The following is a 16,551-nucleotide window of genomic DNA, read 5'->3' as shown; positions in this document are numbered from 1 at the left end:
ACTCCACTCAGTGTATATACACTGAATAGTACACTCCACTCAGTGTATATACACTGAATAGTACACTCCACTCAGTGTATATACACTGAATAGTACACTCCACTCAGTGTATATACACTGAATAGTACACTCCACTCAGTGTATATACACTGAATAGTACACTCCACTCAGTGTATATACACTGAATAGTACACTCCACTCAGTGTATATACACTGAATAGTACACTCCACTCAGTGTATATACACTGAATAGTACACTCCACTCAGTGTATATACACTGAATAGTACACTCCACTCAGTGTATATACACTGAATAGTACACTCCACTCAGTGTATATACACTGAATAGTACACTCCACTCAGTGTATATACACTGAATAGTACACTCCACTCAGTGTATATATCCTGGAGTTATAATTAAACAAGAAGTGTTTTTGCAATTAAAAGCAACAAACTAGCGAAACATAATGTCATATATATTGCAAACTTTTGCTTTTTTATCTTCCATTAATCTGTTTCTCTGTTGCAGAGTTCACGAACAATATTGCAGAGTTCACGAACAATATTGCAGAGTTCACGAACAATATTGCAGAGTTCACGAACAATATTGCAGAGTTCACTAACAATATTGCAGAGTTCACGAACAATATTGCAGAGTTCACGAACAATATTGCAGAGTTCACGAACAATATTGCAGAGTTCACGAACAATATTGCAGAGTTCACGAACAATATTGCAGAGTTCACGAACAATATTGCAGAGTTCACGAACAATATTGCAGAGTTCACGAACAATATTGCAGAGTTTACGAACAATATTGCAGAGTTCACGAACAATATTGCAGAGTTCACGAACAATATTGCAGAGTTCACGAACAATATTTCAGAGTTCACGAACAATATTGCAGAGTTCACGAACAATATTGCAGAGTTCACGAACAATATTGCAGAGTTCACGAACAATATTGCAGAATTCACGAACAATATTGCAGAGTTCACGAACAATATTGCAGAGTTCACGAACAATATTGCAGAATTCACGAACAATATTGCAGAGTTCACGAACAATATTGCAGAGTTCACGAACAATATTGCAGAATTCACGAACAATATTGCAGAGTTCACGAACAATATTGCAGAGTTCACGAACAATATTGCAGAGTTCATGAACAATATTGTTACCATTAATACTTTTGTTTTAATTTTTAAATATTATTAATATTATTACTTACTGCAGTAGTAGTTGTGGTAATAGTAGTAACTGTGGAAGTAGTAGTAATAGTTGTGATAGCAGTAGTTTTAGTGATGGTAGTAGTAGTCGTTGTGGTAGCGGTAGTAGTTGTAGCAGTAGTAGTAGCAGTTGTTGTTGTGGTAGCAAGAGTAGTTGTGGTAGCAGTAATAATTGTGATTTGTCGTATGTCAGATATATGTGACAAGTCTAGCAGAAAACCAACTGGCGCAGAGAAAACTTATTATAGACTACGTTTCGCCCACACAGTGGGCTTTAGTAAGTCATACAAGGAGTAGATGGGCAGGACGTTATGTGTACGTGGAAGACTGTGAGCTGGTGTTATATGTCATATGGAATGAGTGGAAGAGAGAGTCACCTGTCGGATGTGAGAGGACGTCAGGTTACCTGTGGAGTTCCCCTGTTAAGATTAATTTAGCATATAGTTTGACAGTACTAAATGTCCCTTTTATCTGTTTTATAGCACTGGAGGGCTGTTTAGTTGCTGACTCAAAACAATATCTAGTCTGTTACTTGCTCTTAATGAAGAGTTTAGCATATGTCCGATACATGAAATGTACGCGTTTGTCTCAGTCACAATAGACACTTTGTAGATGAATGGTTCAGAGAACCGACATGTTGATAAATTGGACACATGTGCAACTCTTGGGTATCTTTATTGAGGAAACGTTTCGCCACACAGTGGCTTCGTCAGTCCATACAAAGGAGAATCTTGAAGAACAGGAGGAGAATGAGGTAATCAGTCCCTCAACCTTGAGTCGATATGGTCAGTCCATCAATCTTGAATAGAATGAATAGATTCTAATCAAGATTGATGGACTGACCACATCGACTCAAGGTTGAGGGACTGATTACCTCATTCTCCTCCTGTTCTTCAAGATTCTCCTTTGTATGGACTGACGAAGCCACTGTGTGGCGAAACGTTTCCTCAATAAAGATACCCAAGAGTTTCACATGTGTCCAATTTACCACAATAGACACTGTCGTGATTGTCAAAATGTATACATAAAAATATACAAAAATATACAATCAGAAGAAAGTCTGTTTCTGTTTTTCACAGAGGCAAACACGTTCACTACATTAATTAGACACGTATTAAAACTATAATTTTTCACATAATCAGGGTAAGAATCAATTCTCTTTTCAAAATTACCTTTATTCACGTTAGGTAGATTAATACAAGAATGGATATTTTGTCCTTCCCCACTCGTTATACAGAGGAATCAGTGTGGATATTCGACTTCTGCCATGCAAACAATGGTTGACAGCTTGTAAGTATGAACATACGCTAAATGATCTGTTAACGTCGGGTGTTGACGTATTTCGTGGCGCGTTAGTGGCACCTGCAGGTTTTCGTTCCAAAGGCGTGAATCGAGGACGTCCGGTATGCGTTCGTGTTTTCACAGTCCCCTCTTCCTGCCACCGTCTAATCCACCTGTATACCGTAGACACGCTGATGCCGCTCCGACGAGATATTTCACTGGCTGCCATACCATCCATCCACATCCAGATGATGAGAATACGGTCAGACACGAGGGTTCTGTTGTGAGTGGCTGGTTTATTCATGATGGAGAGCCTGCCAAACAGGAGTACCATGTACCACACGAAGATGACACTTCATGTGTAGAAAATAATGCTATCAATATCGAAAACAATAAGAATGAATGATGGAGGAGGATTTTTGTGAAGCGTTCCATACATCAGAGGTAACATCTGGAGGACGTCTAATTTATATAGTATATATATAAATAAATAAATATATATATATATATATATATATATATATATATATATATATATATATATATATATATATATATATATATATATATATATATATATATATATATATTATATTCAGCAATGGTTCAGTGCTGTACCAGTGTTGTACCAGTGCTGTACCACTATTCCAGTGTTGTACGAGTGCTGTACCAGTGCTGTACCAGTGGTCCAGTTTTGTAAAAGAGATGTAACTCTGGTCCAGTGCTGCACCAGTGCTGAACCACTGGTCCAGTTTTGTACCATTGTCTCAGTGCTGTACCATTGTCTCAGTGTTGTGCCACTGGCCCAGTGCTGTACCACTGGCCCAGTGATGTACCACTGGTTCGGTGCTGTACCAGTGGTCCAGTGCTGTACCACTGGTGCAGTGCTGTACCACTGGTCCACTGCTGTACCAGTGCTGTACCACCGGTCCAGTGCTGCATCAGTGCTAGACCAGTGGTCCAGTTTTGTACCAGTGCTGTACCACTGGTCCACTGCTTTACCAGTGCTGTACCACTGGTCCAGTGCTGTACCAGAGCTGAAACACTGATCTAGTTTTGTACCACTGTCCCAGTGTTGTACCACTGTCCCAGTGTTGTACCACTGTCTCAGTGTTGTACCACTGGCCCAGTGTTGTACCACTGGCCCAGTGATGTACCACTGGCTCGGTGCTATACCACTGGCTCGGTGCTGTACAACTGGCCCAGTGCAGTACCACTGGTCCAGTGCTGTACCACTGGTCCAGTGCTGTAACAGTGCTGTACCACTTGTCCAGTGCTGTACCACTGGTCCAGTGCTGTATCAGTGGTGTACCACAGGTTCAATGCTGCACCAGTGTTGTATCTGTGGTCGAGTTTTGTACCAGTGCTGTACCACTGTCTCAGTGCTGTACCACTGTCCCAGTGTTGTACCACTGGCCCATTGCTGTACCACTGGCCCAGTGATGTACCACTGGCTCGGTGCTGTACCACTAGTCCAGTGCTGTACCAGTGCTGTACCACTGGTCCAGTGCTATACCAGTGCTGTACCACTGGTCCAGTGCTGTACCAGTGCTGTACCACTGGTCCAGTGCTGTACCAGTGCTGTACCACTGGTCCAGTGCTGCACCAGTGGTCCAGTTTAGTACCAGTGCTGTACCAGTTCTGAACTGCTGGCCCAGATTTGTACCACTGTCACCGTGTTGTACCACTAGTCCAGTGTTGTAACAGTTCTGAACCACTGGCCCAGATTTGTACCACTGTCCCAGTGTTGTACCACTGGCATAGTGCTGTACCATTGGCTCGGTGCTGTACCACTGGTCCAGTGCTGTACCAATGGTCAAATGCTGCATCAGTGCTGGACCAGTGGTTCAGTTTTGTACCAGTGCTGTACCACTGGTCCAGTGCTGTACCAGTGCTGAACCACTGGTCAAATTTTGTACCACTGTCCCAGTGTTGTACCACTGGCCCGGTGATGTAAAACTGGCTCGGTGCTGTACCACTGGCTCGGTGCTGTACCACTGGTCCAGTTTTGTACCAGTGCTGTACCACTAGTCCAGTGCTGTACCAGTGCTGCACCACTGATTCAGTGCTGTACCCGTGCTGTACCACTGGTCTAGTGCTGTACCAGTGCTGTACGACTGTTCCAGTGCTGTATCACTGTCCCAGTGTTGTACCACTGGCCCATTGCTGTACCACTGGCCAAGTGATGCACTACTGGCCCAGTGATGTACCACTGGCTCGGTGCTGTACCACTGGCCCAGTGCTGTACCAGTGCTGTACCACTGGTTCACTGCTGTACCAGTGCTGTACCAGTGCCGTACCACTGGTCCTGTGCTGCACCAGTGGTGTACCACTGATCCAGTGATGCACCAGTGGTGTACCACTGATCCAGTGCTGTACAACTGGTACACTGCTGTACCAGTGCTGTACCACTGGTACACTGCTGTAGCAGTGCTGTACCACTTGTCCAGTGCTGGACCAGTGGTCCAGTTTTGTACCAGTGCTGAACCACTGGTCCAGTTTTGTACCAGTGTTGTACCACTGGTCCAGTGCTCTACCAGTGCTGAACCACTGGTCCAGTTTTGTACCACTGTCCCAGTGTTGTACCACTGTCCCAGTGTTGTATCATTGGCCCAGTGATGTACCACTGGCTCGGTGCTGTCCCACTGGCTCGGTGCTGTACCACTGGCTCGGTGCTGTACCACTGGTGCAGTGCTGTACCAGTGGTGTAATACTGGCCCAGTGCTGTACCACTGGTCCAGTTTTGTACCAGTGCTGTACCAGTGCTGTACCAGTGCTGCACCACTGGTTCAGTGCTGTACAAGTACTGTACCACTGGTCCAGTGCAGTACCAGTGCTGTAGCAATGGTCCAGTGCTGTACCAGTGGTGTACCACTTGTCCAGTGCTGTACGACTGGTCCAGTGCTGTACCAGTGGCGTACCACTGGTTCACTGCTGCACCAGTGTTGCACCAGTGGTTCAGTTTTGTACCAGTGCTGTACCACTGTCCCCGTGCTGTACCACTGTCCCAGTGTTGTACCACTGGCCCATTGCTGTCCCACTGGCCCAGGGATGTACCACTGGCTCGGTGCTGTACCACTGGCCCCTTGCTGTAACAGTGCTGTATCACTGGTCCACTGCTGTGCCAGTGCTGTACCAGTGCCGTACCACTGGTCCAGTGCTGTACCAGTGGTCCAGTTTTGTACCAGTGCTGTACCACTGGTCCAATGCTGTACCAGTTCTGAACCACTGGCCCAGATTTGTACCACTGTCCAGTGTTGTACCACTAGTTCAGTGCTGTACCAGTTCTGAACCACTGGCCCAGATTTGTACCACTGTCCCAGCGTTGTACCACTGGTCCAGTACTGTACCAGTGCTGTACCACTGGTCCAGTACTGTACCAGTTCTGAACCACTGGCCCAGTTTTGTACCACTGTCCCAGTGTTGTACCACTGTCCCAGTGTTGTACCACTGGCCTAGTGATGTACCACTGGCTCTGTGCTGTACCACTGGTCAAGTGCTGTTCCAGTGGTGTACCACTGATCCAGGGATGTACCAGTGGTTCAGTTTTGCACCTGTGCTGTACCACTGGTCCAATGCTGTACCAGTACTGAAACACTGGGCCAGTTTTGTACCACTGGCCCAGTGCTGTACCACTGTCCCAGTGTTGTACCACTGGCCCAGTGCTGTACCACTGGCCCAGTGATGTACCACTGGTCCAATACTGTACCACTGTCTCAGTGTTGCACCACTGTCCCAGTGCTGTACCACTGACTCAGTGTTGTACCCTTGGCCCAGTGCTGTACCACTGAGCCAGTACTGGGGAAGAGACACGCCTACCACTGTCAACACTGGAGATTAAGACACATCCACCACTGTCAACACTGGGGAAGACACTCCCTCCTCTGTCAACACTAGGTAAGACACACTCACCACTGTCAACACTGGGGAAGACACTCCCTCCTCTGTCAACACTGGGGAAGACACACCCACCATTCTCAACACTGGGGAAGACACCCACCACTGTCAACACTGGAGATAAAGACACACCCACCACTGTCAACACTGGAGAGTAAGACACGCCCACCACTGTCAATAGTGGAGATAAAGACACACCCACCACTGTCTACATTGGAGATTAAGACACCCACCACTGTCAACACTGGAGAATAAGACACATCTACAACTGAAGAGAAAGACACCATCCACCACTGTCAGTACTACTGGAGATGAAAATGCATACACCACTGTCAACACAGGGAAGCAAGACACATCCACTGCTGTGGAGTAAGATACGCAGCACTTACTGAATTGATGGCACTCTTTCAATTTTAGAGAGAGGGAGAGAGAGAGAGAGAGAGAGAGAGAGAGAGAGAGAGAGAGAGAGAGAGAGAGAGAGAGTGTCTAACCTATGACTTACACACTGTATAGAAGCCAGATGAAGTTTGGTATCCCGCAGTATGGCTCACTTTGTGGCCATCACAGTGACCCATTGATGTTATATACTGGAGAGAGGTGGTAGATGCGCAGCAGCAGGATGAGATCTGAGAGCAGCATCACTCGGAAGCCAGCCTCCCATTGGCTGGAAAACTGCTTCTTTATCGGATAATCTTTTGAGTGAAGTGTGTACCTGTGTGTGTCTGTTTGCGATTGCAAACACGTATACAAGTATGCACATGTATGGGTGTGTGTGTGTGTACGCTTGCGTATGTGTTTGTTTTCACGTAGTTTATGCGTAGTTTTGTTTACACTCCACATACATGTTGTTTAATGTCATGATTCTTACCAATGCTTTTTGGAACGACTTGATAGGTAAACGAATATATAAAAATGATCACTTGTTTAGCATAGAATACCAGAACATAAAATGAGTTTAACTGAAACAAATAAATGTCCAAAACAGTCTAATTAAAAAAATAAAACGAAATTAAAAGTATAGTAAGAAATCGTGTCTAAAATATGCTAGGTTCTCCCAGCACCATCAGTCCTGATCAGAGATCTGTGATGCTCTGAGAAGGTGGTACTGAGGCGAGGAATGCCAATGGTTAGGTTCTCCCATGATCATTATTCGTTGTCCGAGGTGTCCTGACGGAGAGGATGGTCATTACTGAGGCGATGAGCGCCAGTAAACGAGGTTCTCTCCCAGCAGGGCGAGGAAGGCGATGCCGGAACCAGCAAAGAGCAGGTAGAAAGCACCCTGAAGGTGATTGATCCCTAGCACCTTCTGTTGACTTTCCTTTGGAAAACGAGCAGCTCATTATGATTGTTCTTAGTTTTTATTACTACTGAGTTTGGCTGTAAGAAAATTATTTTCTAATGAAAAATGAATCATGAGAAAACTTTAAAACCTTCAAATTACAAAAATTAACTTTTTTAAAGTATCGGAATGTAAATGATATTCTAGTTACATTTACAACACATTTATTTACATAGATTTGCAAGTACAAACAGAGATTAAGAGTATTAAAATGATTTACAGTATACCTCTTTTACATTCTCCAGAAACTGGTGAGACTTTAGCGCTCCTGCTTCTCTGTTTTCCTTCACCCTGTTACGAATTACCTCCTCTGTCCAGAATTGTAGAATTCCAGCGTCTTCCAGGCGAGACATCAGTTGTACGAAACGTCGGTGGAATGGCGCTCCTTTTCTGGAGAATATGAGTGCAAATTTTTAACTGTACTAGCCTAGTTGTGGTTGCAGGGGTCGATTCACAGCTCCTGGTCCAGCCTCTTAACTGTGCTCAGTGTCTTCAGATACATAACGTCCCTCAAACTACATAAGAAGATTAACACTGTATACTTACCTGAACCCCCATCCAAAGCAAGCCAGTATATTCACTCCTTTCTTAGAAATATAGATGGGTGTCTGCCCGTTGGCATCAGTGTAGGAAGAGGTGATGATAACGGTGATGTAGTTTTTCACGGTAAGAAATGAGAAGCCTCCTGCCAGCACCTTCTTCAGGGCTTCCTTCAGCACTAACACCTGCATATAACAAAAAAAGGCACAATACCGTGACTGGAACGATACACAAATAACCCGCACATAGAAGAGAGGAGCTTACGACGACGTTTCGGTCCGACTTGGACCATTTACAAAGACTTTGTAAATGGTCTAAGTCGGACCGAAACGTCGTCGTAAGCTTCTCTCTTTTATGTGCGGGTTATTTGTGTATCTAACACCTGCAGTTGTTGGGTTATATCTGCTAAGTTAGTAGAAAAGTGCTAAGCAAAAGGTCATGAAGAGCGAAACGTTGCCACAATAAAATGCCACATTAAATGCATTTGTGTCCATTTACTGAACATGTTGTCGGTAATTCTACAAATATTAATACAGTACAACAAAATTCTACCAATATTAATACGGTAGAACAAAGTGACGCGATAATGAATTAATCATTTATATTATAAAATTCAACTCTAAGTGAGGCCATAATTGTTTTTTCCTCTCTTTAAGAATACAACAAAATTACAATACGCTGTAGAGTACATTTAGCAGGAGAGTATTTAAACAAATTAAAAAATACAGTGTATTCAGATAACCAGTTTTTCTAGAGTTTACCTCCATTTTTTTATGCACCTGCTTTAACACAGGGTCTGTATGCTTTGAAAAATACTCCAAAATGGCTCCACTATACCACCAGGGTTCACTGCCCCACCTCCAGTTATCCTTCTCCGCCAGGTCCTGAAAGCTGTCTATGGTTGGTGACTTTCCCTGAACAGTTAAGTGTGCAATCAGAGAGGATTGAAACCCTGTAGTGATGACAAGACAGAACACAAGCCACACCCCCACCAGCACCTGCAAGTACACAAAATATTATGACCCCAAGTTAAGAACTTTTTTCCATACATCACTAATGAAGGACAGACAGTTATGACCAGCACAAACAAGAGAACAGACTTATAAAATCATTTGGAAATTAATGTGTTTACTCTTCCCGAATCGTCGACTGACGGGTTTGAGGGAGGATTCGCCAGGAGTGCTCCCCATCCATACAAGAAGGCAGTGATAAACTGGACAACACGCCCTCCAACAGCCCAGTGCCACGCCCTCTGCAGCAACCACAGTATCATGCCCCACGCCACAACGCCTACCAGCAGCGCCAGCCACAACTCGCCTGCGTAACGTAAAATTTGTATTTTTGGGTGACAGATATTCGATGGAATACCTGGAGATAGAGTGTATCAGTCAACCACAAACTTTTACACTATACGCATGCAGTCGGAGGGTGAGTTGACTGAGATGTCAACATACTTCTGGAAAGACGGCGATTGTAAGAATGATGATGACTGTGTTTCCTTTTCGGAGTTACCGTACAGTGGCGGAAAACGGCCTGGAAGCTATCTAACAATCCATTTATCTAGTTGTCAAACTGTCTGTATAGACAGATACATCTATGTATATATACATTCATATGTATATCTATCTATATAGACAGATATATGTATATATACATACATATATGAAAAGAAGTTGGATGTCCTGGCTCTAAGCGAAACAAAGCTGAAGGGGGTAGGAGAGTTTCAGTGGGGGGAAATAAATGGGATTAAATCTGGAGTATCTGAGAGAGTTAGAGCAAAGGAAGGGGTAGCAGTAATGTTAAATGATCAGTTATGGAAGGAGAAAAGAGAATATGAATGTGTAAATTCAAGAATTATGTGGATTAAAGTAAAGGTTGGATGCGAGAAGTGGGTCATAATAAGCGTGTATGCACCTGGAGAAGAGAGGAATGCAGAGGAGAGAGAGAGATTTTGGGAGATGTTAAGTGAATGTATAGGAGCCTTTGAACCAAGTGAGAGAGTAATTGTGGTAGGGGACTTGAATGCTAAAGTAGGAGAAACTTTTAGAGAGGGTGTGGTAGGTAAGTTTGGGGTGCCAGGTGTAAATGATAATGGGAGCCCTTTGATTGAACTTTGTATAGAAAGGGGTTTAGTTATAGGTAATACATATTTTAAGAAAAAGAGGATAAATAAGTATACACGATATGATGTAGGGCGAAATGACAGTTTGTTGGATTATGTATTGGTAGATAAAAGACTGTTGAGTAGACTTCAGGATGTACATGTTTATAGAGGGGCCACAGATATATCAGATCACTTTCTAGTTGTAGCTACACTGAGAGTAAAAGGTAGATGGGATACAAGGAGAATAGAAGCATCAGGGAAGAGAGAGGTGAAGGTTTATAAACTAAAAGAGGAGGCAGTTAGGGTAAGATATAAACAGCTATTGGAGGATAGATGGGCTAATGAGAGCATAGGCAATGGGGTCGAAGAGGTATGGGGTAGGTTTAAAAATGTAGTGTTAGAGTGTTCAGCAGAAGTTTGTGGTTACAGGAAAGTGGGTGCAGAAGGGAAGAGGAGCGATTGGTGGAATGATGATGTAAAGAGAGTAGTAAGGGAGAAAAAGTTAGCATATGAGAGGTTTTTACAAAGTAGAAGTGATGCAAGGAGGGAAGAGTATATGGAGAAAAAGAGAGAGGTTAAGAGAGTGGTGAAGCAATGTAAAAAGAGAGCAAATGAGAGAGTGGGTGAGATGTTATCAACAAATTTTGTTGAAAATAAGAAAAAGTTTTGGAGTGAGATTAACAAGTTAAGAAAGCCTAGAGAACAAATGGATTTGTCAGTTAAAAATAGGAGAGGAGAGTTATTAAATGGAGAGTTAGAGGTATTGGGAAGATGGAGGGAATATTTTGAGGAATTGTTAAATGTTGATGAAGATAGGGAAGCTGTGATTTCGTGTATAGGGCAAGGAGGAATAACATCTTGTAGGAGTGAGGAAGAGCCAGTTGTGAGTGTGGGGGAAGTTCGTGAGGCAGTAGGTAAAATGAAAGGGGGTAAGGCAGCCGGGATTGATGGGATAAAGATAGAAATGTTAAAAGCAGGTGGGGATATAGTTTTGGAGTGGTTGGTGCAATTATTTAATAAATGTATGGAAGAGGGTAAGGTACCTAGGGATTGGCAGAGAGCATGCATAGTTCCTTTGTATAAAGGCAAAGGGGATAAAAGAGAGTGCAAAAATTATAGGGGGATAAGTCTGTTGAGTGTACCTGGTAAAGTGTATGGTAGAGTTATAATTGAAAGAATTAAGAGTAAGACGGAGAATAGGATAGCAGATGAACAAGGAGGCTTTAGGAAAGGTAGGGGGTGTGTGGACCAGGTGTTTACAGTGAAACATATAAGTGAATAGTATTTAGATAAGGCTAAAGAGGTCTTTGTGGCATTTATGGATTTGGAAAAGGCGTATGACAGGGTGGATAGGGGGGCAATGTGGCAGATGTTGCAAGTGTATGGTGTAGGAGGTAGGTTACTGAAAGCAGTGAAGAGTTTTTACGAGGATAGTGAGGCTCAAGTTAGAGTATGTAGGAAAGAGGGAAATTTTTTCCCAGTAAAAGTAGGCCCTAGACAAGGATGTGTGATGTCACCGTGGTTGTTTAATATATTTATAGATGGGGTTGTAAGAGAAGTAAATGCGAGGGTCTTGGCAAGAGGCGTGGAGTTAAAAGATAAAGAATCACACACAAAGTTGGAGTTGTCACAGTTGCTCTTTGCTGATGTCACTGTGCTCTTGGGAGATTCTGAAGAGAAGCTGCAGAGATTGGTGGATGAATTTGGTAGGGTGTGCAAAAGAAGAAAATTAAAGGTGAATACAGGAAAGAGTAAGGTTATGAGGATAACAAAAAGATTAGGTGATGAAAGATTGAATATCAGATTGGAGGGAGAGAGTATGGAGGAGGTGAACGTATTCAGATATTTGGGAGTGGACGTGTCAGCGGATGGGTCTATGAAAGATGAGGTGAATCATAGAATTGATGAGGGAAAAAGAGTGAGTGGTGCACTTAGGAGTCTGTGGAGACAAAGAACTTTGTCCTTGGAGGCAAAGAGGGGAATGTATGAGAGTATAGTTTTACCAACGCTCTTATATGGGTGTGAAGCGTGGGTGATGAATGTTGCAGCGAGGAGAAGGCTGGAGGCAGTGGAGATGTCATGTCTGAGGGCAATGTGTGGTGTGAATATAATGCAGAGAATTCGTAGTTTGGAAGTTAGGAGGAGGTGCGGGAATACCAAAACTGTTGTCCAGAGGGCTGAGGAAGGGTTGTTGAGGTGGTTCGGACATGTAGAGAGAATGGAGCGAAACAGAATGACTTCAATAGTGTATCAGTCTGTAGTGGAAGGAAGGCGGGGTAGGGGTCGGCCTAGGAAGGGTTGGAGGGAGGGGGTAAAGGAGGTTTTGTGTGCGAGGGGCTTGGACTTCCAGCAGGCATGCGTGAGCGTGTTTGATAGGAGTGAATGGAGACAAATGGTTTTTAATACTTGACGTGCTGTTGGAGTGTGAGCAAAGTAACATTTATGAAGGGATTCAGGGAAACCGGCAGGCCGGACTTGAGTCCTGGAGATGGGAAGTACAGTGCCTGCACTCTGAAGGAGGGGTGTTAATGTTGCAGTTTAAAAACTGAAGTGTAAAGCACCCTTCTGGCAATACAGTGATGGAGTGAATGATGGTGAAAGTTTTTCTTTTTCGGGCCACCCTGCCTTGGTGGGAATCGGCCAGTGTGATAATAATATAAATAAACATACATACATATATAATAAAAATAATGCAGAAAATATCTAAACGTTAATGTAACGCCGAGAGATAACTTAGTGATCCTGTGAAGGAATAGCAACAATCGGACAACTAATAAATACTTTAACAAACTTACCTTTGAATGGCCTGACTACAGCCAGGTATTCAGGCAGGACAGAAGGTTTTAGTGATGTTATAACCAACATATCTGCTGGATACGACCTGGCAAAGTCAGTCACCTTCAGTCGTCCAGGTGTGGGTGCCACGATACTGCAGAAATCTGCCTCTTCCCTTTGAAGTTGACCAATCAGACCAGTGTAACTGCCATTCGTCTCGTCGCCAAAGGAATGTTTAGGTTCCTCAGTAATCTGGAAGCTAAATGAAGTTATATGAAAATTATTTAGAAAAATTATTTTAAAATAGTTATGTATTTTTACGTCGGCTGTTTCCTACTAAGGCAGATTTATCCTAATAAGAAAACACATGAACTATCAGTTGACTTCTCGATATATATTTCCAGACGGGTTTACATTACTATGCAGTGATTTTTTTATTTAAAAACTCGTTGCAAAGCAAACCTTTACCGGGACCAAGTTTCACTCTGTACAGTTTTATTAAGTCACACAGAAGATGCAAAATAAACTTGAGTTTGCCCTCTTACTTCATGACAAATATCATAGCCAAATCTCTTCTTAATAAGACGAAAATAAAGTCAAGATATAAAGAACGCGAACAGTAATGGACGGAAAGTCATGGTTCTTACGTGAAGTTGAGAGTTTCGGCGAAGCTTTCAATTATTCTGGTATCCAGAGAGTCTCTTGGTGTTACTAGACCACCAGCGTCACTGCTGCGGATCCTACGAAAATCCATGTAAGGGAACAATGGCAGAGCAACGATTCGGAGTTTATGGCCCATCATATTTGTGGGTTCTGTAACACGAAGCGAATATCTATATAAGCAACTATATCTATTTCTACATTTATATATATATATATATATATATATATATATATATATATATATATATATATATATATATATATATATATATATATATATATATATGCAAAACAACCACTCTGAAAGAATAGAGAAATTCCAAGCGCTTTCGTGACTACTCACATTATCAAGGAACTATCATAGTTCCTTGATAATGTGAGTAGTCACGAAAGCCCTTGGAATTTCTCTATTCTTTCAGAGTGGTTGTTTTGCATATTCTGAAATCACCTGTTTACTGTGGTCTTATTGCATATATATATATATATATATATATATATATATATATATATATATATATATATATATATATATATATATATATATATATATATATATATATATATATATATATATATATATATATATGTATATATATATATATATATATATATATATATATATATATATATATATATATATATATATATATATATATATATATATATATATATATATAATGTAATTAGTATATGTTAGAAAATTGATTTAGGAAATTTAATCAAATAATCTCAGATACAATAGATTATCAATGAATCTGCCTACATTAAAAAAAAATCCTGACCATTTAATGAAGTTAGGCCGAGACATCCGTAGTCAGTGAAGTTCCAGTAAGAAACAAGTCTGACGTCTGCCTCTCCAGCGTTGCAGTATAAACATCTCTGGTGTACCCACACTACATCGTTATCTTTTATTTAAGTACAACAAAAGTCTTATTAGTATTTAAAGTTCCTTTTTCAAAACTCATTTACAAGTGATGTTGTCAAAGGTGAAATTATATGTTAGTTATGATAAAATGTTGAATCTCATTTAGTGTTGTCTGAAGGAGGTTGTCTTGAAGGATGTTGTACGGGGGCGTCGCCCCTGCAGCCCGGTCATAAACCAGGCCTACAAACACAATGTTATCACTGTTTTAAAATATAAAACTCGGAAAAGACAAGTTGAAAAACTTGTAAAGTTACGGCAGCTAGTTCTTGTCTTTCTTCTTAGCATCTGTTTTTAATGGAATATTTATATTTTGGATTTCGGACACGACATTGTGAAAAAATATTTGAACCTCACTGTTCCATTTAATGTTCAGACCAGAAAACTTTAGACTTGTGATATATTATGTAACTCCAAAACTAGTTGAACCAGTTATTTATTAAGTAACAGTGCTGTAAATATCTTATGTATGAACCAGTGAAAAGCAAAGGTGCATTGAGCATAATAATGAACAGTATAATAATATTTGTGGAACCAGAGTATTCAACATCTACTAGAACATATTAGAAATACTGCTGGCATAAGTGTAGAATTCGTCTAGTATCTTCACCAGGCTGTGATGGATATGTGAGGCTGCGGGCTACCAACAGCAACAGTCTGATTGACCAGGCAAGCACTACGCGAGCCTGGCCCATGGCCGGGCTCCAGGAGTAAAAAAAAAAAACTCTGGGAACTTATTACAGACATATCAAAGGTAAATGTGCACGGCTACGTACCTCAGACATAGCAAGGGGTCGTCATGTACACACCTCTCCTTGTGATGCTCCTGTAGTGTGGATTGTGGTGTTGCGATGAGGATTGGAAGGTGAGGTCTTCGAAGGTCAGGTACAGTGTATTAATAGTGTTACGGAAAAGTTTGTGGTGGAGTACAGTCTTTGTCTCTGTACTCCGACCCACCACAACCACCCACATGTCGGGCATCTTCCAGAGTCCTGATGACTCAAGCAACCTGCCATCAAAAGTTTGTCAGAACTTTCGATAACGCAAATGACGCAATGACCAGGCAAAAAATTTATTGTAAAGCTCAGCTATAATCACGTAAATTATATTTTAAATCATTAAACAAGAACATCAGTGCTGTAAAAATATTGAGAACATGTAATTTGGATTTCCTCTTTCTAAATGGCTATTACTTTACGGTATACATTACCTTGTGGTATACATTACCTTGTGGTATACATTACCTTGTGGTATACATGGGAAGAAAACAAAACTCTAGAGACAGTACTACGAATAAGGTTAACCGATAATCCAGTACCTGAAAGAACTTGAGATGCTATTATTCTTCGTGTCAGTGAGGTCAAGAATGAGTCCCCGGCAGGTGCTTCTGTTGTCACTCCACAGACTCTGGGCCAGCTGGTCCTGGCAGAACATCGTGCTTGCTTCCACCACCGTGCAAGCCTTACCACTGCCACTCAGGCTTCTGAGCCACACATGTTTGAGAGACATCAAAAAAATCCAATTTTTTAATATGTTATATTTAACACAAATATAAACATTGCTAATTTACGTTTTCCATTAATTTATATTTATATTAATAAATAATGAATAACTAGAGTAACTAAATTGTAATGAACAATTGTCAATCTTCTATAATAACCCACATGAGAAAGAAACTTAAGAGATTAAGTGATCTGAATATTTCAACTATAGATAACAATAAGATGATGAGATTATCAAATGAATTAGATAAGGAAAAATGGATATCAGATTGGAGGAGAGAGTATAGAAGACATGAATT

General features: G+C 41.7%; 1 protein-coding gene across 1 annotated transcript; it reads right to left on the bottom strand.

Moving 5' to 3' along the window:
• Positions 1-7,593: 7,593 nt before the first annotated feature.
• LOC128695283 (glutamate receptor ionotropic, kainate 2-like) lies at positions 7,594-14,716 on the bottom strand. The gene is made up of 8 exons (XM_053785789.2): positions 14,611-14,716; positions 13,813-13,978; positions 13,186-13,424; positions 9,419-9,603; positions 9,048-9,284; positions 8,293-8,471; positions 7,974-8,136; positions 7,594-7,725 (listed from the first exon to the last, which is right to left on the bottom strand). The coding sequence occupies exons 2-8, from the start codon at positions 13,965-13,967 to the stop codon at positions 7,594-7,596; spliced, it is 1,290 nt and encodes a 429-aa protein (XP_053641764.2). The 5' UTR covers positions 13,968-13,978; positions 14,611-14,716.
• Positions 14,717-16,551: the final 1,835 nt, after the last annotated feature.

This window comes from Cherax quadricarinatus, chromosome 50 (genome assembly GCF_038502225.1).
Source record: "Cherax quadricarinatus isolate ZL_2023a chromosome 50, ASM3850222v1, whole genome shotgun sequence".
Taxonomy (NCBI): Eukaryota; Metazoa; Arthropoda; class Malacostraca; order Decapoda; family Parastacidae; genus Cherax; species Cherax quadricarinatus.
Note: the sequence above shows the minus strand (reverse complement) of the source record. Positions and strands in the feature narration are given on the sequence as shown.